Here is a 27850-nt window from a genome sequence, read left to right as displayed (position 1 = left end):
TCCCAGGAGCAGTTGCTGAAACAGCAGCAGCAGTGGCAGCAGCAGCAGCAGCAACAGCAAAGCCAGGTCCAGCCTCCATTGTCTTCCTCTACCCAGCAGCAGGCATCAGGTGTTCCTCTGGCCCCTATGGGCCCCTCGGGCAACGTTCATCCTCAGGCGGGGCCACCTGGACAGCAGCAGCAGCCGTCGGCACCCCCTCAGGCACAGCAGGCTCCACCCAAAGGCATCTACCCAGGCTCCATTGGACGGCCTCCGCCAATGCCTCAGATAAACTTTGACCCTCGCTGGATGATGATCCCACCTTACATGGACCCACGCATGATGCAGGGCCGTCCCCCTATGGATTTTTATCCTCCTGGTGTACACCCCTCTGGTATGTACCAGTGCGACCAAAGTTGATTTGTGGGTAAGCTAAATCCGATGGAAGATAGCACTTAGCCTTATATACCGCTTCACAGTGCTTTACGGCCCTCTTTAAGCGGTTTACAGAGTCAGCTTATCGCCCCTCAGCATCCTGGGTCCTCATTTTACCCACCACGGAAGGATGGAAGGCTGAGTCAACCCTGAGCTGGTGAGAATCGGAACTGCCAAGCTGCAGTCAGCCGGCAGTCAGCCGAAGTAGCCCACAGTACTGCATTCTAACCACTGCGCCACACGGATCGTGGTGCAGTGATTGGATTTAAAACGGGGAGTCCCCAACCCCCAGGCTGCAGTTCGCTATCGGGCCACAGAAGCAACGGGTACGTATACGTACAGGTCCACTTGCACATATAGCAGGTGTTCTGTTCCCCCTCCCTCAAGCTACAAACAGACACGATTCACAAGGGTTAATTCTTTATAATACAATATAATTGCTGTCCGATAAAGCCTTGGCAGCAAGATACCCATTCAGCCAAAAATAAGCTAGTTATCTCAAACGTTCGCTGAAATGAGATAACTGCCAAACAATTAATCCAAGGAAGTCCAGGCAAGCAAACCAAAAGCAGAAGTGAATATGCGTTGTCACAAATCCAGACCAGGGTTTCACACAGGTAGAAAAATCCGACTTGAGGTTCAAAGACGTGACCAGAAGCTGTTTGAATTATTGTTCGTCACAAAGTTCTGAGAGCAACCACACACCCTTTTGTACCTTGTGGGGTGTGGCTCAGTGACTCAGCTAATCCCTGGCCCTCCTACTCTTCCTACGCTGCTGTATACACTTGGCCCTGCATCTTTCTCGGGGGTCTAGCCATGATTCATCTTCGCTAGTCTGTATCTGCTGCAGCTGTTCGGGCTCATTCCCAGCCTGGCTAATTACAGGCTGCTCCTGTCGGCCTTCAGTTGGAGACGGAGGCCTTGCCAGAGAGGAGGGCCCTGGAGAGGGAGGCCTTGCCAGGGGGGAGGGTCCTGGAGAGGGAGGCCTTGCCAGTTCCTCCCCATCATCCTCAGAGTCCTCTTCCTCGGTTAGGACAGGCTCGGGTCGGGGCCACAACAGCAGGTGAGCATGCGCACGGGGCTCCATTTGCGTGAGCTGCAGGCACAGGTTCCCGCCACTTGCACAAAAGGAGGTGCACGAGCTCAACCCACCACCCACGTGGAATCCCCCCCGCCCACCAGCTGTCAAAGCCGGAAAGGTTGGAGACCGCTGATTTAGAAGACTACACGTGGAATTAGATCTGACTTGTGTACAGCTGCTGCCCTTTCTCTCCCCTCAGGTCTTCTGCCCCGTGAGCGATCAGACAGCGGGGGCTCCAACTCAGAGCAGTTTGACCGCCATCCTCCCATCCTTCGCGAGCGTGGAACGCCACCTGTTGATCCCAAACTAGCCTGGGCTGGAGATGTCTTCACCAATGCCCCTCCTAGCGTCGACTCACGGTCTCCGGCAGGATCACTTCGACAACAGGATGAAGAGGAGAAAGGGTTAAGGTGAGGAACCTTGAGAAGATTTTGGGGGGGGGCTGCTTGGATGCAGGAATGAGGGAGGCAGATAAATTAATAATCCTGCCTTGTACAGTAACTTGATTTTTTTTGTTATTGGAACCACATCGGGAAATGAAGGAAATTCACACTTGTATGCCTCATCCCCAAAGACATCAGTTTTTGAATCTCCATTCCTCTTCCTTACACCTCTTGCATGAAACAGGAGAGTTGATGAGGAGAAGGCAGATGGCCCGGCTTGAGGCCGCTCCTTTTTTAAAAAAAAAAATTATTTGTCAAAACAGAAATTATAAATTTGAACAAACAAAATAAGAAATTCAAAACGTGACAGAGACAAGAGGCACACTAGTGCGCTTATACACGCCTTCTAAACCTGGAGTGAGGTCCGCAGAAATTAAGCTATAATTGAAACTCTGGAAGTTAATGGCTGGGACAGCTGACTCAGGCAAGACATTCCAGACAATTCAGTGACAAAAATTGAGGTTTTTTACAATCGAGCTTAGAGCAGTTTCTCGTGTACTACTGAATATGCTGCTTTTATTACAGAAATCAACCACTTAATTGACTTCTGTAATAGAACATGTACTTGATGACTTTTTCAGGAGTGAGACACCGCCTGTTCGCCTCCGTGATGCTGTCACCCCTCAGCCATACATGGGGAACTACCAGGGTTTCTCAGAAAATGGCAACCCTACACCATTGCATCGCTTCCCCATGGACGAGTCCCCACGGCCAGGAGGGCCCTGGCAAGCTAGCATGCCTCTGGCATCACCGGCAGAAGTGAACAGAAATGGACGCCCAGAGCCCCAAATCCAGACGCCTCGCAAAAGTGAAGATGAACCACAGTTGCTCCATCGTGACCTCCCAGAAGAGGTCAAATCGGTGGAGCCTCTGGTCATTCGTCCCATAGTAGCTAAAAAGCCTCCTCCTGAACAGCCAAAAGAGGAGACCCCGGTCAAAGAAGAAATCATACGGCGGGTTGAAAAGACCCCGCGGCAGCAGCATGAATTCCATAAGCAGCCACGGCGTGAGCCCAAAACAGAGACACGTTGGGGTCCTCGTCCTGGCAGCAGCCGAAAAATTGAAGACATTTCTGGAGACAAGACTCCACGCCGAGCTGGACCCATTAAGAAACCGCCACCCCCTAAGGAGATAAAAGATGAAGCTGACGATGCGCGTACTGGAGGAAAGGCCAAGGAGAGTGGAGAGGCAGTGAGTAGTAAGCCAGAACTATCTAAAGAGTCTCCAAAACCGGGCAAGGAGAACAAAGCCAAGCCAGTGGTCAACGGTGGAACAGTGATGCCCCCCAAAGAGCAGCAGCAGCAGCAACAGGGCACACTGTCGCCAAACCGGCGGCGACGAGAAGGCCCTTACGAGCGTGGTGGCTATGCTGGCCGTGGCCGGGCAAGGGGGCGAGGAGAGTATTTTGCCCGAGGACGGGGCTTCCGAGGTGCTTACAGTGGCCGTGGTCGAGGTGGCCGGGGAAGAAGCCGAGAGTTCCGTAGCTACCGTGAGCCCTTCTATCGACTTGATGATGGGCCTGGTAAATCTACGGGGCCCGGCTCCAATTTCCGTCCTCGCAACACCAGCGAGACGCGGAGTGAAGGATCCGAATATGAAGAGATCCCGAAACGGCGACGTCAACGGGGGTCTGAGACAGGAAGTGAGACGCACGAGAGTGCCAGCGATGTGGCCCATTCAGACAAGGAGATGACCAAAGAACCAGCCCCTAGCCAGCGTAACCGAGGCCCGCCAATGACGCCAACGGCGGCACCCCCTTCCCAGCCCCCCGGTTTGCCTCGATTTGCTGACAAGATGCCCCCACGCCTCTCAGATCCCGGAGCCCGTAGTGGGCGTGTCTTCACTCCTCGGGGCGTACCTTCCCGTCGTGGCCGAGGAGGCGGCCGGGCTCCCCCTGGCGGATGGAGCCCCCCATCTAAGCCCCAACCCAACAAGAAATCAGAAAAGCAACAAGAAGTGGCTCTGGAATCTTCAGTGAAGGAAAAAGCACCCTCGGGACCTCCCCCGATGACCCCTGAAGATCCCGGCGGCTTTCAAGCCTCCCCTAAACAAACTCCCCTGGGCCCCAACTCTGATCGTGGCTTTGACCGACCACCTCGGCGCCGGCGCCACGGCCGTTCTCAGCAACAGGACAAGCCACCTCGATTCCGGAGGCTGAAACAGGAACGGGAGAACGCGGCCCGACTCAACGGTGAGCAGAGGGCGGGTCAGCCTTTCTCCCCGGCACCTTCCATCTCCGTCCCAGAGGAAACGACTGCCCGTAGAGCGGCTGGCACAAAGTCTCCGGATTTGTCCAACCAGAACTCTGACCAGGCCAATGAGGAGTGGGAGACGGCTTCGGAGAGCAGTGATTTCACAGAGCGCCGTGGCGGCGGGGAGAAAGAGCCGGCGCCCGGCGGGCCTCCCCCCACGGCCTTCCTGAAAGGGGGTTGCTCCACCGTGCCTTCCGTCGGGGGGCGTCCCTCTACCAATGAGCTCAGCTTAGCCCAGAAGAAGGAAATGTCCAAACGCAGCTTCTCCAGCCAACGGCCTGGCATGGACCGACAGAACCGGCGCGCCAACCCTGGCCCGGGGGGAGGAGGAGGCAAAGCTGGCCGTGGAGGGAGCGGCAGCGGTCGCAGCGGAGGGGATAAAAGAAGCTGGCCCTCTCCCAAGAATCGCAGGCAAGTCCTGGGGAGGGGTGGGGGTGGGGTGGTAAAACCTTGTGAGAAGGGTGGGTGGGAGATGAATCCTACATTAGGTGAGGCGGTTGAGAGGAGAGCCCACAGCAAAGCGTGGAATTCAAGTGGGATGTTGTGATTTGAAAGGTTCAGGTTGTCTTAAGGCAGCATAGCCTCCGCCACCATTTCCAGCTAAGCCGCTGTCCTAAAAGCTTTGTTGGGCTACATTTCCCATTCCAGTGGTACCTCAGTACTCATCACTAATTGGTTCCAGGAGGCGCAACGACGACCAAAAACGATGAGTACCGGACAGATTTATTTATTTTTTCCCCTCATAAAAGAATAATGTAGTGAGTCACAAGGCAGCCGACACCGACGAGTTCTAGCTTGCGCGTCGAGTATCAAAACGAGCAGGATCGGGACAGAAATTTTGCGTCCAAATTGCGTTGGGTACCAAATGTGATGGAGTTTCAAAGCAGTTGAGTACTAAGGTACCATTGTATTTCCAGGCAGCCTGGTTGTCCTGGCCAGGAACGATGGGAGTTGCAGTCCAACCTTACCTGGCTGGTTATCAGGTTGGTGAAAGGATTATCGGCAGCGATCGGTAGTGTGATGCACACTCAGTTAAGCTGCAGCTGCAGTTTTTGTTTGTACTGTTTTTATCTTTCAAAAAATGTTATAGCGTGTAGAAGCATTAAAAACGTTTAAGGCGTAACAAATGTCAGTGCAAAGAAATTAAAAATCAGCAAGGTTGCCACGCTTGGGGAAAGCGTCTCCTCCTATTAGGAGCAAAAAAAAAAAAGAGCGTTCAGATACACGCTCTTCCTCTCACTATTCCACCTGTCTCCCCTAGTCCCACAATAAAATATAAATGTATTCTTCGGTAGACTGCCTTACTTGCCAGGCCTGGTTATGCGTAGTGACTGAAATACCGCACACCCAATTCATGTCCGGTTCAAGTAGCCACGTTTGGAAGCCTCGGCTCTTGTTTAGGGAATGCTTTGATGGAGCACGGTCCACAATCCTTTTTCTGTATTGATTAAACTCCAGTATAATCTCCTTGACAAAAGCCAGGGCTTTTTTTCTCATAGAACGCTCAGAACGGAGTTCCGGCACATTTTTGGGATGGAACCTTGTAGGGTAGGCAAGGCGGGTTGTATGACATGTGAGTTCCGGCACCTTTTTCTTTTACAAAAAAAAGTACTGACAAAAGCTAACTGTAACCAGCTAGTCCTCGCCTCATCAGTGCCTTCAACATAAGCACCAAAATGTCTTGTGCTTGAATGTCCCCCCCCCCCAAAAAAAATAAGCCACCCTGAGGCTATCCACTCCCCTTTCAAGGAATTTATCCTAAAATCCGTAGCCGTTTGCCAGTTTGTCATCCTATTTTTGGTGTTCAGAAAAATCCTTTGGCTGACAGGCTCTGGATCAAGAACAAGTCCCTTTCTTGAGAGAAGACCCACGGAGGGAGAAATTGAGAAAGGGGGGGCTCGTCCGTCACAGGCATAGAGGGGGGGGGAAAGTCTTTGGCCCCAAATGGAAGGGAGGATGTTTTGAAGTTGGAGGGTGGCCTAGTGTGGACACTCCTTCCTTTTCTGCCTTCTGTTTTGTAATGTTTCCATCAATCACCATTTTGCTCCCCTCTCTAGCCGAAACACGGACGATCACTCGCCCGGCTTGAGCCTTCCTCCTGCTCCTACTACCAGCACAGTGTATCGTTTGGATCGCGTCATTCACAGCGACCCAGCTGGCATCCAGCAGGCTCTAGCCGAACTGGGCAGCCGCCACACAAAACCCGCCTCCCCTGGCCCGGCTCAGCCATCCTTTCTCGGATCCGGAAGTGGGAGCGCTTCAGGCCTCCCATTGGGCTGCTTTGAGAATAGGAGTGGTGGCAGCACAGGTAACGTGGGACTCTCTTAAGCCGAAGCTCGGAAAAAGACAAAGAAAAAAATCTATAATTTGCTAAATGCCTATGGAGATTCTCAAGTCGTCCCAAAGGTGTTTTTTTCCCAAAAGGCAACTGGATTTTCTTGGTTGTTTCCCCCCCCCCTTGAAATCGTTTCGCTTCTCATCCAAGAATCTTCTTCAGTGAACTGAAGAAGCTTCTTGGATAAGAAGAAAAGAAATCGAGAAAGTCCAGTTGCCTTTTGGAAAGCTCCTTTGGGACTATATCATTTGCCAGTTGGCAAGAATACCAGTTTGCCCACGAATTGTGTGCGGAAGCTCAGGCCACGGGATGCGGAGGAAAAGCATTTTCTTTGTTTGCTAGCGTTTCCTGATTATCATTTTAATAATCCCATTGTAATCGATGAGATTACACCGTGGGGGGAAAACAAACTCGGGATGCTCGTGGTAGCTGTTAAAATTAAGTTCAAAGGTTGCTAGTTTGTTAGCTTTCAAATGGAAGTTTTTTTTTACTGAGTGATCTTGTCGATGTCATCTGGGAGGAGTTCGATCCTGTGACTCCGGAGGAAGTGGACAGGATCATGGGGAGGCTGAGCTCCACCACATGTTTATTGGACCCATGCCCTTCCTGGCTGGTTTATGCAGCCCGGGAGGGGACGCGAAGCTGGTTCCATGCGGTTATAGCTGCTTCTTTGAGTGAGGGCAGTTTTCCCGCCGCCTTGAAGGAGGCGGTGGTGAGACCTCTCCTCAAGAAGCCTACCTTGGATCCGGCTGTTTTGAATAACTTTCGTCCGGTCTCCAACCTTCGCTTCCTTGCGAAGGTTGTTGAGAGTGTGGTGGCGCATCAGCTCCCTCTGGTCCTGGATGAAGCGGATTATCTAGACCCGTACCAATCGGGCTTCAGGCCTGGGTACAGCACGGAGACGGCATTGGTCGCGCTGGTGAATGATCTCTGGAGGGCTCGGGACAGAGGATACTCCTCTGTTCTAGTCCTATTAGACCTCTCAGCGGCTTTCGATACCATCGACCATGGTATCTTGCTGCGGCGTCTCAGGGGATTGGGAGTGGGAGGCACGGTTCTTCAGTGGTTCTCCTCCTATCTCCTGGGACGTTCGCAGTCGGTGTTGACAGGGGGGCAGAGGTCGACCGCGAGACCTCTCGCTTGTGGAGTCCCTCAGGGGTCGGTCCTCTCGCCCCTTCTGTTCAACATCTACATGAAACCGCTGGGTGAGATCATTCGTGGTTTTGGAGTTGGGTATCATCAGTATGCTGATGATACCCAACTTTACATTTCGACCCCAAACCACCCCAGTGATGCCCTCGACGTGATGTCCCGGTGCCTGGAGGCGGTCCGGGTCTGGATGGGGAGGAACAGGCTTCGTCTCAACCCCGACAAGACGGAGTGGCTGTGCGTACCGGCATCCCGGGATATTCAGGATATCCCACCCCTCATTATGGGGGGTGAGTCATTACCTCCTGTAGATAGGGCTCGCAACTTGGGAGTCCTCCTAGATTCACAGCTCTCTTTAGAAGACCATATTGTAGCTGTAACTAGGGGGGCGTTCGCCCAGGTTCGCCTGGTGCGCCAGTTGCGGCCCTATCTAGACCGGGATGCCTTGCGCACGGTCACTCATACGCTCGTGACCTCTCGTCTTGATTACTGCAACGCTCTCTACATGGGGCTACCCTTGAAGACCACTCGGAGGCTCCAGCTGGCACAGAATGCAGCCACGAGAGTTGTGTCGGGGGTCTCCCGATACTCCCGTGTTACACCTTTGCTCCACGAGCTGCATTGGTTGCCAGTTGTCTTCCGGGTGAGGTTCAAGGTGTTGGTAATGACCTACAAAGCCCTCCATGGCATGGGTCCAGAATACCTTGGGGAGCACCTGCAGCCGGCGTCAACTTCCCTCCGCCCAGTACGCTCCCACAGAGAGGGCCTCCTCAGGGTGCCGCCGGTCAAAGAATGCCGACTGGTGGCCCCCAGGGGGAGAGCGTTCTCTGTGGGTGCACCGGACTTATGGAACCATCTTCCGGTAGAGCTCCGGATGGCGCCCGACCTCCGCTCCTTCCGGCGCGACCTTAAAACCCATCTCTTTAAGGAAGCGGGCCTGGCCTGATGGGATGGGGTGGGTTTGTTATTATGACTTTAATTTTAAATTTGTACTATGGGCATTGTTTAATCATGTTTTAATAATTTTAACTTTTGTATCTGTCTTTTACGTATTGCCCTGTTAACCGCCCTGAGTCTCTGAGAGAAGGGCGGTATATAAATTAAATAAATAAATAAATAAAATAAATAAATAATATTCTGGAGCTCCCATCTCTTTTCCTCTTTTGACAGTACATTTTTTAAAAGCTCGTATGGTTTTTTATTTTTATTTTTTTAATGGCAGACCTGGTTTCCCCAAGGCACAGAGCAAGCTTGGTTTTGCAGATTACTAATAATGGACTCTAGAATGGCTCATTGCCCTCTGTCTGCTGCGTCAACCACCAAAGTGCTTCCATTCTTGGAGAAGTAAAATCTTATCGGCTTCCAGAGAGGGACAGAATTTGTATAAAATTTAAGAAATTTCCAGACAATTAGAACAGTTAATCGGTGCTCCGACAGTGGAGGTTTTCAAGAAAAGATTAGACAGCCATTTTTCCCAGAATGGTATAGGGCAGGGTAAGGCAACCTCGGCTCTTTTATGACTCATGGACTTCAACTCCCAGAATTCCTGAGTCAGCATAGCTGACTCAGGAATTCTGGGTGTTGAAGTCCATGAGTCATAAAAGAGCCGAGGTTGCCTACCCCTGGTATAGGGTCTCCTGCTTGGGCAAGGGGTTGGACTAGGAAGATCTCCAAGGTCCCTGGCAATTCTGGTATTCTGTATATAGAGTTTTAACCACCATCGTCTTTAATGTTGTCGCCTGATTCTCTCAGGTTTTGATTGGAATCCCTGTCTTCCCCCTCCTCCTCCTCCTCTGTTCAGATTCCTGCTTCCTGGACAAGAACCAGCTTCTCCGTTCCGGCAGTGCTTCTCTGAAGGAAACTGGCACGGGAAGTGGCTTTGGTGCAAAACGCCGTGACCGGCCTCGCAAGCAAGATCTTTTGCAGCAGGCAAGCAGGTTTTTCTCACCCTACCCTAGGACAAAATTGAGGAAGAGAGAGAGAGAGAAGCATTCGGCTTAGACACTTAGGGATAACTCTGATACCATTCCCCACCTCTCACAGGAGTCCCTGAGCTTTCCCAGTGGGCCAGGTTTCGCCCCCTCCAAAGAAGAGACGCCAGGGGAGCCTCTCAGCAGGAGCGTGCCAGTGTCAGAAGGCCTAGCCCCACAGATCTGGAACCGTCTGAATTCTAGTAAGTTCATTTGTTTGGAGGAGAGGATAGGGGAGGATTGAGGTTGGAGCGATGTCTTGGTGGCCAGCGTATACAGGCAGCTCTAGCAGTGATGGACCATCCTTTGGACCAGAACAAACCTGATCGTACCAGTTAGAGGTGTGTCTGTATAGGTATGTTGTTGTTGTTGTTTTAAGTCTATTTTGTCAGCTGTTCTTTGGGCAGTCTGGATAGGTATTTGGCAAGGAACAGGCAAGGAGTGTCTATGGCCCTTGGGCATCAGATGTATGGCAACGTTCACGTGGGTTGAAAATAAAACGCTTCTTATGAGCCGGAACAAGTCTGTTAAGTTTGGATAAGGTGAGCCTTCTTGAAGGCTTCTTAAAAGTTGTAGAGAAGCTCCGCACACCAATTGCCCTTGTACTTCATTCAATCAGACACTTCCCGGAAAAGCTACCGTCCTGCCTCTGTAGAACCATGGATTGACCCACTGAACGCCTTTGAAGAGGCTGCTAGTACAGAGGTGAGAGCTGGTCTATCTCTGCTGAAGGGGTGGGGAGGCATGTGCATGAGAGAGCAGAACCGATGTTAAGATTAGATTAGATTAGATTAGATTAGATAGATAGATAGATAGATAGATAGATAGATAGATAGATAGATAGATAGATAGATAGATAGATAACCTTTATTGCCATTTTTTTTTACTGTGGGCACAATGGCACGCGTTAAAAAATGAAATTTAGTTGCCCGCTCTCAAAGTGTACACATACATAACACATTTAAACACACTATACAACATATGTATAGACTTACACAGTGCTTTTTTTGTAAAAGAAAAAGGTGCCGGAACTCACACATGTCATACAACCCGCCTTGCCTACCCTACAAGGTTCTATCCAAAAAAGGTGCCAGAACTCCCGTTCTGAGCGTTCTATGAGAAAAGAAAAGCCCTGGACCTACTACACCCTTAGATATAAGTAACATATAAATATTAATCACTGTCCCACCTTGAATACATAACGGAAGGAGGAAGCTTGAGAGTTCACAAGGTTAATGCTGTATAGCACAAAACTGTGACTGAATCTGGATGTTCTGCTTCGTATACCACGGAGCCGCCTCCTCCCGGAAGGTAACAAGGAAAACAGGTCGTGAAGAGGATGCGTCGCATCCCAGACAATCTTGCGGACCCTGCTCAAGCAACGCTTCTGGGCTATGTCCTGGATGGGAGGGAGGGAACCGCCAATGATCTTTTCGGCCATCCTCACCACTCTCTGCACCGGCCTTCCTGACTGAAGCAGTGATGCTTCCAAACCAGACTGTGATGCAGTACGACAGGCAGAGTTTGTTCTCGGCTTCCGTTTTAATCCTTAAACCTTCTTATCCCCTCCTGAATCCCATTGGCCTCTTTTAGATGAGCCTGTCTGACAGCGGTGTGGACCTTAGTAGTGACTCACAGGTCTCCTCGACCACCTGCAGCCAACGCAGCTCTCCGGATGGGGGCCTGAAAGCCACACCGGATGCCGCCACCAAGCAGGGTGGAGCCGTTGGCAAAAGTAAGGATGACACCTTGGCCACCAATCCAGAAGGAACGGACACAAAGGAACAAAGGAGGAGGCCACCGCCAGCCAGAGACTCCAGTCTGCTCAAGGACAAGAAGGTACAACGTTCATTCTTGGGTAGTGTTCTGAACCAGCCCTGAGTCACAACAGGTAGCTGGGAATATTTTTTTGATACTTGACCCTTCGTTCTGCCTCTGCCACAAGGGTGACCTTGATGGCTTCCGACAAGAGTTATATTTGTAAACATTCTGCCATCTAGGTCTTAATTTGTGTTGTTCTTCTGACACGATCAGTTAAGCTATGCTTATTGGACGTGGAAGACACACCCTGCCTCTATTTTTACTCTGTTCTAGTTAACCCCAGGGACGCAGTGGCTCAGCGGGTTAGGACGCTGAGCTTGTTGACCAGAAGGTCAACAGTTTGGCGGGTGGAATCCCGAGTGCCGCGTAACAGAGTGAGCGCCTGTTACTCATCCCAGCTTCTGCCAACCTAGCAGTTCGAAAGCACGTAAAAATGCAAGTAGAAAAATAGGGACCACTACGGTGGGAAGGTAACAGCGTTCCATGCGCCTTTGGCATCCAGTCATGCTGGCCACATGATCACGGAGATGTCCTCGGACAAACGCTGGCTCTTCGGCTTTGAAACAGAGATGAGCACCGGCCCCTAGAGTCGGAAACAACTAGCACACATGTGCGGGGGAACCTTTACCTTTTTTTTTTTTTTAGTTAACCCCAGTTAGGCTCAGTCTTTAAGAGTCAGATGTTCTACCTTTGCTGCTTCAGGCACTGTGATAAGACAAGTTGGCCTTGCAACTACCGAGATCCCAAGCTATGTAGGTCCAAGCCAGCACTTTGAATTGCGGCCAGAAACCTCTTTTGATAAACAATACAAGGCCTGAAGCAAGAAGTATCATCAGGCTGCTGCGTTTTTCAGCCATTACGTTATCGGGGGTAGCTTCATTGCAGTAGTCTAGTCAAGTAATGAGGAGACAGTTCATTGCTCGGAGGCCCTTGCAGTCCAGCTAACTAGGACCTTTAACTATGTTGCATCAGCCCCACGCATCCCTCTACATTCCTCCTAGGAACTATTTTTTTCTAGTTTTGCAAATTGCTGGACATCACCTCGCACCCCTTTGTGCTTGTCTTTGCATCCTCAAGTGTAGAAATATCTCTAAATAAAATTCAGTGACCATGATGCTTGGCGTATAGTGGTGGAGGCAGAGCTGTTGCTTTTACAAAATATTTGCAGCCCTGAAGTAAGACGTCAGATTTACTTGCGGTAAGCATTTCCAAGGGTTACCGTGTTACGTCTGACTCTGAAGCCTGCCACCTCTCCCCTTTTAAGATTCTCCCTTTCTGGGGCTTCAAGAAAGACGATCTTACAAAGCTGGTCTGCCAGAGACAGAGTTGTGATAACTTCTCTGAGCATCGGAAATTTCATGGTTGAAGCCAGTTTGCCTCTCCGTCATTTTTTCCAGTGGAGGTGGAGTGGAGATCAGGGTACCTTCATCAGAACTTGTGAGGGGTTGCTGGGTGTGTCTTGGGTAACTTATGAGGTGAATACAGGTAGTCCTCGAGTTGCAACAGCTCATTGAGTGACCATTTGAAGTTACGGTGGCATTGGGAAAAAGTGACTTGTGACCCTTTTTCACCCTTAATGACTGTAGCATTCCCCCTGGTCACATGACCAAAATTTGGATGCTTGGCAACTGACTCCTATTTCTATGATGGTTGAAGTGTCCCGGGGTCACGCGATCCCCTTTTGTGACCACCTGACTAAGCAAAGTCAAATTCACTTAACAATCTTGTTACTAACTTAACTACACTTACTTTCTGTTCCAGCCTGTGACTGGCCCTGTTTGTGTGTCAGGGACAACCCCTTTTTCCTTTTTACAGTCAATAGGCTAGAAAAAACCCAAATTTATTTACAGTTCAAACAAAAAAGCAACAGAATATTTCCTTCAAAAAAATGAATCAAGAGTCAACAAACAAGAGTTAAACAGAAGTAGCAAGAACAGACCAGGATTCCCTTAGAATGTCTCCAAATGGTTGCCTTCAGCAAACAGCCCCGCCCACACCTTCCCCTTTTATCATCAGTCCCAAGGCATGGCTTCTCACTGCCTTCTCCTCCTCTCACTGAGTTGCCTCATTGATTTTCTCTGCTCTGCTGGATTGCCTTCTGCTTCTAGCGTCTCTGAACAGATTCAGCTGTGACTCTTCTGAGTCGGACACCTCGTACTCACACAGCTGAGCCTCATGAGGAACATGACTGGAGGGGCCAGGCTGAGAGTCCTGCAGTGTGTCAGAGCCTCCCTCTGACACCGAAAGCTCTCCAAACCCCTCCTCCTCCTCCTCAGATTCATTGGACTCAGCTGCTGGGAGCACAGGCTGACACTGAAGCACAACAACTTAAGAACTGTGGCAAGGAAAGTCGTAAAATGGGCAAAATTCACAAGTGTCTCTTAGCAAGAGAAATGTTGGGATCAATAGTGGTCCTAAATCGAGGACTACCTCTACTGGAGCCTTTGTCCAAATTGCAAGCGATTCTGCCCCCCCCCCAAATTCAGCGAACAGGTGATGTTTCCAAGCTGCCCAGGTAGCTCTGTGGCGGCTTGAAAACATCAGCTATTCGCTGAATGAGGGGCTAGCTTGCAGTTCGCCTGCCTGCTAAGGTTAGTAAAGGTTTGCATCATGGCTTTCCTCACTGCAACAGGTGAGCGGCTCCCCCGATCCCGTGCCCCGAGACCACCCTCCCCCTGGCGCTATTGGCACCGAGCGCTCCCAGCGGGCAGAGAAGGTCAAGGAGAGCACAGAGGGCCTGGGTGTTCCGAAGCCTGAACAGAGCCCCCAACTGGAGTCCCCAGGAGCCTGCCCACCCATCCAGTTTGGTGCCAGCGATAAGGTAGGTGTGAAAACGGGGAGTGCCCGTGTTACCTGCATCCCAAGATTTCCCGTAGGCCGGGGTCCCCGACCTTTTGGACAGCAAGGATGGGTCCCGTCAAGAGAGGGGGGTTGTTTTTCCCGCAGACCAGAGGGGGCGTGGTTTCACATACAGATGGGGCTTCGCTTGCTGGCGAGGCCCGGTTTCTGCTATGCTGCGGCCTGGTGCTGGTCCACAGCCATAGGCTATTGTTTGAAAACTCTGAGCAAAGAGTCCTTTGCTCAGACTTCATCTGGGGACTTTGGCCTTTCAGGACGCCGATCTTCGCTTCATTGTGAGTGAAGTCCCAAAAACAGGTGAAGAGCTGCATCAGGCACTCGCTGAAGGGGTAAGTGGGGGTTAGCAGCATACGCTGCAGTCAGGGATAAAGAGGAGAGCTCCACATGGCTTTCAAGCAGCGGGTACTCCCCGATGCACACAGCTTGAATTTGATTGCTAAAGGTTTGTGTAGACCAGTGGTGGCGAACCTATGGCACGGGTGCCAGAGCCGGCACTCAGAGCCCTCTCTGTGGGCACCCGCGCCCTGCCCCAGAGGTGGCAACTGTCCCTCTTCAACCAGCCACCTGCTAATTTGCCGAGGTCCCACGTGGCTGAATGCATCCCGGCGTGGCTGGTTTCCCTCCCCCCACACCCTGTCCCTCCTGGCCTCGCATGCTCTCCTTTTCCCAGGCACAACCCACCGCATCACCTCCTCAGCTGTTGGCCAACCATCCATCTTGGAGGCGTCTTCTTTGAACTGCTGGCAATGGGCTGCGGAGCCCCAGAGTGAGCCTGTCGAGGGGGTGGCAGGCTGTGGCTACTGACGGACACCGTTGGCCCCCATGCGCTCGCTGGCCTCTGTGTGCAGAGGTCAATGGTGTCAGGCAGCAGCTGCCCCGGCCCTTGCCTTGCCCCATGGCAGCCACCCCCACCCTGCCTCGCCTCACCCCACAGGATGAGCCTCCTGCCTACCGCCCCACCTGCCAGAGACCTCCTGGAGCTCCCTGACCCTGCCCACCCCCCCCCGACAGGTGTCCCTCCCCATGATCAACATTGAGGTGACCACACCCACCTTGGCCACACCCACCCAATCTTCCATGACCACCACAGCCACACCCACCCAGTGGGCCATGCCCACCTGGCACCCAGCGATAAGTGGGTTTTGGCTTGCAGTTTGGGCACTCGGTCTCTAAAAGGTTCACCACCACTGGGGTAGACATAGCAGTGGAATAAAAAAAAAGGGTGCAGTTGGGTTTGGATCGGAGGGAAGTGGAGAACTCGGCGATGACTCGTCCTGTCTCCCAACGGCTTCCCTGTCTGCTCTCTCCACAGCTGGCCTCCGCTCCCCGAGAGTGGGAGCTGCTTCCCCCAGCCCCTCCTGTCCACAGGGCATCCCCCGAGATGCCTCCCAGTCGTTCCTTTGAGCCTCGGTCTTTCCCAGGAGCTCCAGCTGCCGCCACCGCCGCTGCCTCTTCCTGTTTGCACAGCTTCCCAGCAGACGCTCCCATCTTCTCAGGTAGGGGGGAGGGATGGGCTTGAGGACGCCAGGGACCCTCCAGGGGCCTGAATGCAGACTGGCTCCTGATGGTGTTTCTCTCCGCAGGTGAGAGGGGCCAGGGGCCACGTCTCTACCCGGAGCTGTTTTATGGGAACCAGGTACCTTGGCAGGTGGGGAGGCAGGATAGGAGGGAAGAATGCTTTCCTGGAAGGGAAGTGGGGGTTGCGCACTGAGCGCAGACCAGTTAAAGTAAAATATAAACCCACGCTGCTGGGGATGGGGGGGGGGCATCCGTGCCGGCATCCGGTATCCTTGCCCTCTGATGGCATTTTATTCATCCTCTGGCTACAGCTCCCCAACGCCCAGCTCGAGTCCCAGCTGCACAGCGCAAGTGGTGGCAGCAACTTCCGTCCAAGCACCCCGTCTGTGCACTCGTACAGGTACAGGCCGGCGGGAGGGTGGAGGGATAGGTGGATCCGGGGTGGGGATGGAGCAACGGATCCCTCCCGGTCGAGGGCCTGGAGGGTCAGGCCACAAATACGTCGTAGCTCTTTGTGCCAACTGAACCCGGATTCTTGCTCCCTAGGTCCCAGCACCTGTATCTCCAGCCCAGCCCAGCTCCTACTTCTCCAGCCCAGACGGCAGCGGGCGCAGTGCTTCCGAGCTCAGCCTTGCTCTCAGGAGTGGCCTTGAAGGGACAGTATGTGGAAATCGCAGCTCTGCAGGCGGCTGACCTGCCCAAACTTCCGGCTACAGGCTTGTTGTACCAGGCACCGCCTCCCTCCTTTATCTACAGCTCAGCCTTCTGCGGAAGCCAGTTGGCTCCTGAACAGGCCTTGCTTCAGGTAAATGGGGAAGTCATGCGAGACAACGAGCTACAGGTAGCCCTCAACTTAGGACTAAAATGGGGATTTGGGGGGGGGGAAGCAGTTGCAAAGTGAGGCATCGTGTGACTGCACCCGGTTTTATGACGTTTTTGCTAGGGTTGTTAAGCAAGACATCGCAGGACTGCCGTCTCTTCCCTGCCAGCTTCCCCTTTGACTTTTCTTGTCAGAAGCTGGCCGGGAAGGTTGCAAATGGCGATCACGTGACTGCGGAACATAAATGCGCGGCGGTTGCCAAGCGCTCGAATTATAAGCGTGTGCGTTCTGATTATAACTGCAAGGATTGGATGTGAGTCGCCTACCGCTATGCTAACGTCAAGCTACAAGTTTCTAGAATTATTATTTTTTTTAATCCCATTTATATCCCGCCCTTCTCCAAAGACTCAGGGCGGCTTACAATCTAAGAAGCACAAATCAATGTGCTTAGCAATAGCCTTCATTCTATGTATATGCCTGCTTATTAGGGCTTTCGGGGGGGCCCAAGCGGCATTATTACAAAGTCAGCTTATTGCCCCCAACAATCTGGGTCCTCATTTTACCTACCTCGGAAGGATGGAAGGCTGAGTCAACCTTGAGCCTGGTGGGATGCGAACCTGCACTAATTGCAGGCAGCTGGTGTTACTTAAGGAGGCATTAGCCCACTGCTCCACCAAGGCTCTAAAACAGGGGTGTCAAACTCAATTTCATTGAGGGCCGCATCAGCATTGCGGTTGCCCTCAAGGGGCCGGGTGGGGGTGGCCTGGGTGGGGGTGGCTAGTGTGCGTATGGCCTACTGGGTGGGCATGGCCAGCTCTACATCGTTCGCATCAAGGGTGCCTATGGGGGCCTGGGCAGGAGTGGGACAGATCTGAGGGTCTCTGGCAGAAGGAGGGTCTCTGGGCCAGGGCCAAGGCAGTGGGGGCCGTTCCCTCACTGTTTCCAGGATGGCTTCACGGGCCACATGAAACCACTTTGCGGGCCGGATCCGGCCCCCGGGCCTTGTGTTTGACATGTCTGCTCTAAAACTAAACAAAACAGTTGTAAGTTGAGGACCACCAGTAATGGCAGAGTGGGCAGGAAACGGGGAAGAGCAGTCGTGAAGTTACTGAAGAAAGAGTTTACAGTGAGCTAGAATTCCAAACAGGAGACAGATTGGGACAGAGTAGCACTCATAAAACCAAGCAGACCTTTGAGTCACAGGTGAGTTTTGGCCAGCGCTTTCTCAGTGATGTGGTGCTCCTCAAATAACAGTGTCTACAAATGTAGCTAGCCCATTTCTCTTGATCTGAACTTGGTTTTATTTATACATTTAGCCCAACGGTCCCCAACCTTTGTGGGTTGGTGGCCTTGCAGGGGGAGGGAGTGGAGATCCCAGCTGCGCGAGTAGGGGGGGCAGCGCACAGGTGCATGCACACGCAGCTCGACTCACCATGAGTCCACTTACATGCTTCCTACCCACAAGGAATCTGGGCGGCTTAACAGAAAAGCACTCGGGATAACACTGCAGTGAAGCAGAAATCAGCATTTGAAAGCGCCGTTCCCTGCTTTATAGCTCTGGTGTGAAAATGATTTGCTTTCCAGTCCTGCAGTCAAAGAAAAAGATCCAGCAAACAAAACTTCCAGGAGATGCAGTCTGATTTTCCTGCTTGCTTTTGCCCTGAAGGGTGCCAATCTTAGTAGGACGACATTGGAGTGATTACTACGTCTTACCAGCATGTTGCCACATTTACCAGAGGAAGAGCTTTCCTTCACTGGCTGAAAAGATTCCTTGCCAAGTTTTTGACAACTGCATTTGGGATTCATATCTCGGCCCCCGCCGCCTCCTCCCCCCATTATCTTTTCAAAAGCAATCAGTAATAAGAGACCGGGCAGCACAGGAAATTGAAAGAGGAATTAAATCCTCTGGAAAATATATTGCTCACTTTTTTTACTGAAGATGTGCAAAAGATTCTGTGCATAGCCTTACACATCTGAAATAACCACCTTCAAGTCCATGAATAGACATTTTGGTCCTTGTAAGGCAGCAGCCCCCAACCTTTTGGGCACCAGGGACCAGTTCTGTGGAGAGCCTCTGTGTGTGTGTGTGTGTGTGTGTGTGTGTGTGTGTGTGTGTGTGTGTGCGTGTGTGGTTTCATGTGCTGCCTCCATCCTGTGGATGGAATTTCACTTGTTTGCGCAGCCCAGTTTCTGGCATGCTACGGAACAGGGCTAGTCTACGGACCAGGGGTTGGGGACTCCTAGCGTATGGGGTTAAAATGACCCGATTCTTATTGCATGGTATAAAAAATCTTGACTCCATCAACTCTCCCATTGGTGTCAAACTCAATTTCATTGAGGGCCGCATCAGCATTGCGGTTGCCCTCAGGGGGCCGGGTGGGTATGGCCAGGGTGGGCGTGGCCTACTGGGTGGGCATGGCTAGAGTGCGTATGGCCTACTGGGTGGGCATGGCCAGCTCTACATCGTTCGCATCAAGGGTGCCTATGGGGGCCTGGGCAGGAGTGGGACAGATCTGAGGGTCTCTGGCAGGAGGAGGGTCTCTGGGCCAGGGCCAAGGCCGTGGGGGCCGTTCCCTCACTGTTTCCAGGATGGCTTCGCGGGCCACATGAAACCACTTTGCGGGCCAGATCCGGCCCCCGGGCCTTGTGTTTGACATGTCTGTTCTATAGTCTCTCTCTCTTCCCCCCCCCCCGATTCCAACGGGATTCAGTTTCCTGAAACTTAAGGCCATTTTTATCTGTCCCTCTGAGGTACAGCTGTGCTTGCTCAGCAGCCCATCATCTCGGTAAGGTTGTGGTCCCGCAAGGCAGTGGTCCCCACACCCAGTTTGGGTGCTTGCCCCAGCACCACTCCAGAAGAGTGTTTCCAAGTCCAGGTTTCTGTGCTCTCGCCACCCGAGAAGCAGATGCCCCCTGACCTGCTCTTCTTTTTTCCACAGGTGCGCCAGGAACTCGCCTCCCCCTCCGAGTTCTACCCAGCCACACTGGGGCAAGGCAGCCAGAGCAATTTCCTGACGGCCCCAGGGCCTGCCCAACAGGTGAGGAGGGTGAGCTTTCTCTCATGGAGATTTCCCCCCCCCCCCGACTCCCCGGGAGGGGCGTGAATGCAGCCTCCGCCTCTTCTCTTTCTGCTTCCGCCCCAGGTGCTCTTGCCAGTGGTGGAGCCCCCCCAGTTACCACCGGTGGTGAACTTTGGCTCTTTGCAACAAGCGCCCCCAGCTGCCGCTGCACCCCAGCCGCCGCCCCCACCGCCGCCTCCAATGCCTCTGGTTCCTGTGGCTGCCCAGGCACTCCGGCCACCGGGACAGCTGGCTGGGCGACTGGTGTCTCCGGCCATCCGAGCCTTTCCTCCCGGCGGAGTAGGACGGAATGAGGTAACAGGAGGGTTGTCCAAACGGGGCCTGTTGGGAAGGAAGGGATGCCTCCCACTCCCAGCTTCTAACAAGGCTCGTTTTCTTCAGCTTCACGCTCTGGAAATGAAATCGCTGGCAGATTACCGGAAACTTAACGGCCTGGGGTCTGTAGGTGCCCGACCCCCTTCTGGGAACAGGCAAGTACTCTCTGTGTGTGGTGTGTGTGTGTGTGTGAAATGATCTGTAGTTGAAGTGATCTGAATTCCCAAGACCACAAACGTATTTGTTCTTCCAGCTGGGTGAAGTTTTGAAAATGTATTGGGATTCCTCTGTCAATGTTCAGTTCCAGCCTACGACCGGCCCTGTTGGAATGTCAGGGACAACCCCCTTTTATAAACAATAGGCTGGAACTAATCCAACCAAATTTATTTGCAAAAGCTAAACGAAAAAGTTCAAACAAAAGTTTAAACAAATACAGACCAAGACTTTATCAGAAGCTCTTCAAACGGTTACCTTCAGCAACCAGCACCTCCCACACATTTCCATTTTAAACAGCAGACTCAAGGCGTGGCTTCTCATTGCCTTCTCCTGAGTTGCCTCATTGCTTTCCTCTGCTCAGTTCTGCTAGATTGCCTCCTGCTCCTAGCATCCCTGAACAGAGCCAGCTGTGTATCGTCTTCTTCCAATCCTTCATCCTCACACAGCTGAATCTGATGAGGAATAAGAAGGGAGGGGCCTGGCTGAGAGTTCTGTAGTGCATCATAACCTTCCTCTGACACCAAAGGCTCTCCAAACCCCTCCTCCTCCTCCTCTTCAGAATTGTCTGACTCAGCTGCCGAATCCACAGGCTGACACTGAATCACAACAGTCATGTCCCTTACTGGCCCAAGAGCCCTCCTGATCAAGGTCTGTTAGCTCTCAAGCGTGGGGGATGATGATGGTGGAAAAGGAGAATTTCAAAAAGTAACTGAAGGAAGAAGTGTCACTGCGACTTCTTGCCTCGTTAGTTTTTCCCTGTATTACATCTGGGTGTAGCACAGATGGTTACCGGCGGGGGAATCCCAGTTCACCTGTGCAAATCCTTGCTTTGAAATGGATTGAAAAAGGGGTTCCTGCAAGAGGAGAGGAGCGTTTCTTCCATTAGTTTGAATGAATCCAGGTTTCCCAACCTGGCAATTTTAAGAGGTGTGGGCTTCAACTCCCAGAATTCTTCAGCCAGTCACTTCCTCCCACCGCTCTCAGCATGAACAATGCCTGTTGGAGTTGGGAGGCGTTATTGTAAAAAAAAAAAAAAAAGATGATGTTTAAGGAAGTTTTCATGGTAGCATTTCAGTTTTTCATTTACCCGTTTTAAATAAAGGATCTACAAGAAGACAGAACATGAGGAAAGAGGCTGTCCTGGACACGGCCCCTCTTGACAGCCTCAAGTTTACCTCACAAGCTTCTGAAGGCTAATTTGTGGAGGGATAACTTAGTACAGGTAGTCCTCGACGTACGACCACAATTGAGCCTACAATTTCTGTTGTCAAGGGAGAGATTGGTTAAGTGAGCTTTGTCCCACTGTACAACCTTTCTTGCCACCGCTGTTAAGTGAATCGCTGCAGTTGTTAATGTTAGTAACCCGGTTCTTAAGTGAATTCGGCTTCCCCGTTGACTTCGCTTGTCAAAAGGTTGCAAAAGCGGGTCACCTGTCCTTGGGACGCGGCAACGGTCCTAAATATGAACCAGTTTCCAGGCGTCTGAATTTTGATCACATACGTGATCACGGGGATGCTGCAAAGGTCGTTAGCGTGAAAAAACGGTCACAGGTCACATTTTTTTCAGTGCCGTTGCAACTTTGAACAATCACTCAACCAAACGTGCAAGTCCAGGATTGCGTGTAAGCTGCTGGGAGCTTCTTGAAGGAAAGAGGGGAATCTTAAATTTTAACAATAAGTCCCAATTTTACAAGGGAAGCATTCCAAAGAAGGTTTTTAAGTCTTGGCCTAGGCCAGGGGTAGGCAACCTTGGCTCTTTTATGACTCGTGGACTTCAACTCCCAGAATTCCTCAGCCAACCATGCTCACGGCTGGCTCAGGAATTCTGGGAGTTGAAGTCCACGAGTCATAAAAGAGCCAAGGTTGCATACCCCTGGCCTAGTAAACTATCATTAATGCTTTTGCTTCTCCCTGTAGAGATTTTTATTATTATTATTATTATTCTTTTGGAAGAGCAGAACATAAATCCTTTCTTCTTTTACAGGAAAAAAACAACAACAACCAAACACCTGGCTTTCAGGATTTTCTGTTTAGAAAGAGAAACGGGATGTAAATATTTTTTTTAAAAAAAAAATCCCCGGGGAGGGGAAGGAGGGGAAACACACACAAGAGTTCAAACTGTTTTTCCTTAGAAGCGGCGTCCTCAGAGCCCCACCGAGAGCCCAAGGCAAGGCGTGTCTGGGCTGTTTTTCCAAGGCTGAGAGTCTTTTTCCCTTGTCCTGCAGGCCTTTCTCTGGAGGCTTCAGTGCCAGGCTCAAATCTCCCGGGTCTGGTTACAGCGGCCTCTTCCGCGCCCAGCGCTTTGAGGTCTACCAGCAGGTGAGGCCGGCTCCTGGGGGCTAACCGAATGGCAGACGATGGATAAGCTGGCGGGGCCAGACTTTAAACCCCCCCCCCTCGTTCTCTTTTCCTTCCACTCCTCACCTTGCCCTCCTCTCTCAGCCAGATGTCCTTCGGTGGAACCCCCGCTGCTGGGAACGGGCAGCTCAACCCCGGGATGGAGCTCCCACCCGCCGCCTCGAGCCGGACACCCGTTCCCACACCGACAAGCAAGACCCCAATCTCTCCGGACACCACTAACCCAGAATACTCCTCCCTCCCCTTTGGATTTGGTTGACATCCTCTCTTCAGAATGATATATATATATATTTTTTTCTTTCTGTGTGGGTGGGGGTTGGGAGGGCTCTTTGCTGGGGCTCCTCCTTCCTCTCGGTTGATGTATCCTAAAGATGGGGCGGGGGTGTCTCCTTAACTCCTTTTCTGTTTATGTGGGGAGGGGGCACGCGGAATCTGTCCCCTCTGTTTAGGGGTGTTTAGACTCTTAGTGGGATACTCGGAGTGTAATTTGGCGGGGGGCGGGGGGGCAAGGATCAGGACTTGAGGAGGCTCCCAGCTGAATGTATTTTTGCTTAATTTCCTTTGGTTTCACCTGAGTTTATTTTTATTTTTTTTTCCTGGGAGGGGCCGCGTTGCCTCTTGATCCGAGCTGGGGGGGGGAGCTGCTCTAAAGCGTGGAGTGTAAATATATATAAATATGAACATGTGAGGTCTTGCCTCTCCCCTCTTCTATTTATGGGAGTAGGGGGAGGCGTGCCTGGGAGCCTGCCTCCTCTCCTGTCTTATCTGCTCCCCTGAGTTTGAAATAGGAAGCGTTGAGTTTTTAAAAGGTGGTCGAGCTGGTTTGTTTAAATAAATAAAACCAAAAAAAAAGTTGTTTAAAAAAAACCAATAAAATAAAAAGATCAATCTGTTTGAGTTCCCCGATCGTCAAATGTTTACTGATAAAAGACCCGAGTTTCATTTTTTAAAATCCATTAAGAGCCACTCCCTCTGGTTAAAAGTTCTGCGTGATAATGACCTGAGAGGTTTACTCGAGAGTATTGCCTGAAACCAGCCTGACATGCAGTATATTGAGTAGTAAGTAGTCTTAGCGGGTTTGGAGCAGTGATCAACAGCAGCAATAGTACTTGAGGCTTAAATACCACTTCATGGTGCTTTACAGCCTTCTCTAAGCGATTTACAGAGCCAGCATATTGTGTGTGTGTCTCTCTCTTCCCCCCCCCCCCTTTCACCGGGAACAATCTGGGCCTGAGTCGATCTTGAGCCCGTCAGGATCGAACTGCTGGCAGTCAGCAGAATTAGCCTGCATACTGTATTCTAATGTGGGACGGGGTGGCTCAGTGGGTTAGGACGCTGAGCTTGTTGATCAGAAGGTCGGCAGTTTGGCGGGGCGAATCCCGAGTGCCGCGTAACAGAGTGAGCGCCTGTTACTCGTCCCAGCTTCTGCCAACCTAGCAGTTCGAAAGCACGTAAAAAATGCAAGTAGAAAAATAGGGACCACTCCGGTGGGAAGGTAACAGCGTTCCGTGCGCCTTTGGCGTCTAGTCACGCCGGCCACATGACCACGGAGACGTCCTCGGACAAGCGCTGGCTCTTCGGCTTTGAAACGGAGATGAGCACCGGCCCCTAGAGTCGGAAACAAGTAGCACGCATGTGCGGGGGAACCTTTACTGTATTCTAACCACTGCGCTATTAGCCACTTGTTCAATAAAATTATGACGATGCCTTAGAACAAGTCGGAAGGAAACCTCATAGCAAGTGTTAAGATCTATCCAAGAATCTGAGGGCAGAGTGTCACATGGCATTTTCCTCCTGTATGGTCCACAGAAGCTCTCGGGTGGGGCAGGGAGAGAAGACTACAGATGAATGACTAGTGATAGAAAAGGTTTTCTTCTACCGTTCTAAGCTAACTAAACCTTAGGCTGCTGGCGTGAGATTTGTGCACCACCGAAGGAAATGGCAATATTGAAATCAGACCTCTTTTAATTGTGCCATCAACCACACAGATTTTCTTCAGAATTAATCTGTCCCCAGGTTTTCTACTTGGGTTTCTTCAAATTCCAGGTTTGTTTGTTTGTTTTCTTCCATACTGTCAGATGGAAAACTATTGCCTGCACCATTATGAATGACATTAGTAGGTGCTGACGCATCAAAAGCCCTTGGAATATATTTTTCTACAACGTGTTTCCGTATTTCTTGTTGGCAAGTTGGTTCTAAAAGGCAGAAGCTGTCAATTCCAAGTTCGGTTGCTGTACCCGATATCATTAATTTGGCCTCCTTTATATTTAAGTGGTCCAATTTAACAATAATAAATGCAGACCGACAGCCGAGTCCCAGAAATTCTGCAATTCGCAAGTTAAAAATATTTTTAAAATATCAACACAAGAAGCACAAGCAAACATGGCAGAGAAAAGAACCAGGAAAGAAAGAAAGAAAGAAAGAAAGAAAGAAAGAAAGAAAGAAAGAAAGAAAGAAAAAGAAAGAAAAAGAAAGAAAAGAAAGAAAGAAAAAAGAAGGAAAGAAAGAAAGAAAAAGAAAAAAAGGCCTCAATCATCCTTGCCAAAAGGCTGGGCAAAAAGCCACATCCTCGGGGTCCTTCAAACCTCCAGTAGAGTGGAAGCTGTTTTGGGTGGGCGAGAGAATGCTTCATTCCAGAGAGCAGATGCTGCTAACGTGGGTGTACTTTGTGGCCCCCCACAAATGAAATTGCTCAATCAATGCAACCCAGGGCATACCAACCCTGCCAGGTTAAAAAAAATGGCTGGGCTGCAACAATGGGAGACAAGCGATCCCTCTTTGTAGGGTAGTGACCAGCGCTTCGAATCACACCTAAAAGCAAACTGGCCATCACTGCAGCTTGTGATGAGGGCATACTGAGGTACACCCATTATTGTAAAGTGCCCACTGCATTCTGCATTAGCTGAAGCTTCTGAATGGTCTTCAAGAGCAACCCCGTGTAGAGTTCATTTCAGTAGTCAAGCCATGAAGTGATGGGCAGGCCAAGCTCTAGGGGCCTGGGGCCTAAAACATGAAGAACGGTTACAGGAACTGGGCACGGCTAGTCTACTGAAGAGAAAGACGAGGGGAGACATGATAGCAGACTTCCAATATTTGAGGGGCTGTCACAGGGAGGAGGGGGGGTCAACCTATTTTCCAAGGCACCTGAAGGCCAGACAAGGAATGACGGATGGAAACTGATCCAAGGAGAGATTCAACTTGGAAATAAGGAGAAATTTCCTGACAGAACAATCAACCATTGGAACAGACTGCCTTCAGATTTTGTTGGTGTTTCATCACTGGAGGCTTTCAAGAAGAGGCTGGACTGCCGTCTGTCAAATGGTGTAGGGACTCCTGCTTGGGCAGGGGGTTGGACTAGATGACCTACATGGACCCTTCCAAATCCTATTCTATTTGAGGTTGAGCTGGAGAAAATTCTCCATACAACGGTCTAATCAAGGAACTACTAAGAACACTCCCACCAACACTGACAGGGGAAGCCATTTCTATATAAACAACAAACCACTCCTAGTGGTGATGTTACCTAGATGGGTAATGAAATGTCTGCAAGAAAAGCACCAAGCTCAGAAAGCAGCAAGGACCTCAAACGTTCCTACGTTTCAGCAGTTTTGCAGACTCAACTACAAGTAATCCCCAAGTTATGAGCGTTCCCTAAGCCAACATTCGAAGTTACGCGATAAGCGCCCCCTAGTGTTTACAAAAGTCCCAAAATTACACATGTTGCCGCACCAAAGCAGTCGATCATCCTTACGGAACACCGCAGTGGCACTGCAACATTCACCCTGACTATTCCCCCACCCGCCCCCCGGGTCTCCCTGGCCTAGGCACTAGGCCTATGGATACTCACTTTGCAAAGATCGAGAGATCCTTCATTTCGCTGCTTCCTGCGGTGCATTCACAGAGAATAGAGGCCTAAAGTAATGCAAGATGACGCGAGATCAATGGCACAAGATCTCACACTACTGATCTTGCATGATCTCACAATAGTTTAGGCCTCTGTTCCATGCAACAGAGAATGGAACAAAAGCTGGGGGAGAATGGACCTCTGGAAGCACATGCCTGCTGTCCACAGCCTGTTCTGGGCCTCGGAGGCCCAGAACGGGCCTTCCAAGCCCCACTAAAGCATCCCCTGGCATCATTTCCAGGCGGCAGCAGCCCAGAAAAGGCCTCCGACACCCGGAAATGACACCAGGGGACGCTTCAGCTGGATTCTGAAGGGTTGATCTGGACGTCAGAGGCCTTTTCCAGGTTGCTGCCACCAGGAAATGACGCTGGGGGATGCTTCAGTGGGGCTCCGAAGGTCTGTTCTGGGCCTCGGAGGCCTCCTCTAGACCAGGGCTTTTCAACCTTTTCACCCATTGTACCACTTTTAGGATATGGCAACATCCAAGTACCACCAGTTGCCTAGCAAGGTGTCAAAAACTTGATGACCAAAAAAAAAAGGAAAAAAGTGATGTACAGGTAGTCCTCAACTTACAACAGTTCGCTTGGTGACTGTTTTGAAGTTACAATGGCACTGAAAAAAGTGGCCCACAAGCCACAGCCGAGCAAGACACCTGCCTGCCCGCCTGGTGGCACTCTTTCTTCTGTCCGAGGATTTCATTGTTGTGAGCATTTCTGTTGAGGATTGGCAGCGGGAGTGGGGTGGGGGTATGTTTGATTTTTATTCCCCCCTCCCATCTACTGGGTGGTTGCAGCAGGTTTGGGTCACTTCACATGACCCTGGGCCACTGTGACCGTCATAAATATGAATCAGTTGCCAAGCATCTGAATGTAAATCACAAGACCCTGGGGATGCTGCAACATTCCAGCTGATCGGCGCTTCTTTTGGGCTCAGCAGAAGCACCAGGTTCAGCGCTGAGCTCCAGCTGGAGCCTGGCACTGATCCTGGCGCTTCCGCTGAGCCCTGACAGCCCTGCAGCTCCAGCCGTCTGTCGCTCAGGCTTGTGCGGTGCTGCCACTGGTTCAGCTCATTCTCCTCCCCCGCTACCACTTTTCTAGGATAGTTGCGTACCACCTGCCAAGTGCCAATGTACCACAGGTGGTACCCTTATCACTGGTTGAAAAGCCCTGCTCTAGGCCTCCAAGGCCCAGAACGGAGACCGTGGGCGGTGACCGTGCTTCCAGAGGTCCATTCTGGGCCTCGGAGACCACCCTCTGCTCTTGCCAGGAGCAGGGAGAGGCTGGAGACAGATCTTCACAAGGTGAGTATCTCGCCGC

The 27850-nt window shown here is 51.3% G+C and overlaps 1 protein-coding gene across 4 annotated transcripts in view; it reads left to right on the top strand.

Moving 5' to 3' along the window:
- PRRC2A (proline rich coiled-coil 2A) overlaps positions 1-23522 on the top strand; it is a 60850-nt gene extending 37328 nt beyond the window's left edge. The window contains exons 14-33 of one of the 4 annotated variants that reach the window (XM_083352611.1): positions 7-373; positions 1695-1905; positions 2520-4605; positions 5112-5173; positions 6248-6498; positions 9476-9603; positions 9718-9847; positions 10264-10349; positions 11238-11483; positions 14098-14286; positions 14579-14653; positions 15637-15820; positions 15908-15960; positions 16154-16242; positions 16389-16647; positions 19602-19700; positions 19806-20036; positions 20124-20212; positions 22498-22591; positions 22719-23522. In XM_083352611.1, coding sequence (XP_083208737.1) covers positions 7-373; positions 1695-1905; positions 2520-4605; positions 5112-5173; positions 6248-6498; positions 9476-9603; positions 9718-9847; positions 10264-10349; positions 11238-11483; positions 14098-14286; positions 14579-14653; positions 15637-15820; positions 15908-15960; positions 16154-16242; positions 16389-16647; positions 19602-19700; positions 19806-20036; positions 20124-20212; positions 22498-22591; positions 22719-22889 — 5100 coding nt within the window. In that variant the 3' untranslated portion in view covers positions 22890-23522. Of the gene's footprint in view, positions 1-6; positions 374-1694; positions 1906-2519; positions 4606-5111; positions 5174-6247; positions 6499-9475; positions 9604-9717; positions 9848-10263; positions 10350-11237; positions 11484-14097; positions 14287-14578; positions 14654-15636; positions 15821-15907; positions 15961-16153; positions 16243-16388; positions 16648-19601; positions 19701-19805; positions 20037-20123; positions 20213-22497; positions 22592-22714 lie in introns of all 4 variants that reach the window. The other 3 variants (XM_083352612.1, XM_083352613.1, XM_083352614.1) reach the window with 3 other exon arrangements.
- The last annotated feature ends 4328 nt before the right edge of the window (positions 23523-27850 follow it).

This window comes from Vipera ursinii, assembly GCF_947247035.1.
Source record: "Vipera ursinii genome assembly, chromosome: 2".
NCBI lineage: Eukaryota > Metazoa > Chordata > Lepidosauria > Squamata > Viperidae > Vipera > Vipera ursinii.
The sequence above is the reverse complement of the archived record's forward strand: the minus strand, read 5'-3'. Positions and strand labels throughout refer to the sequence as shown.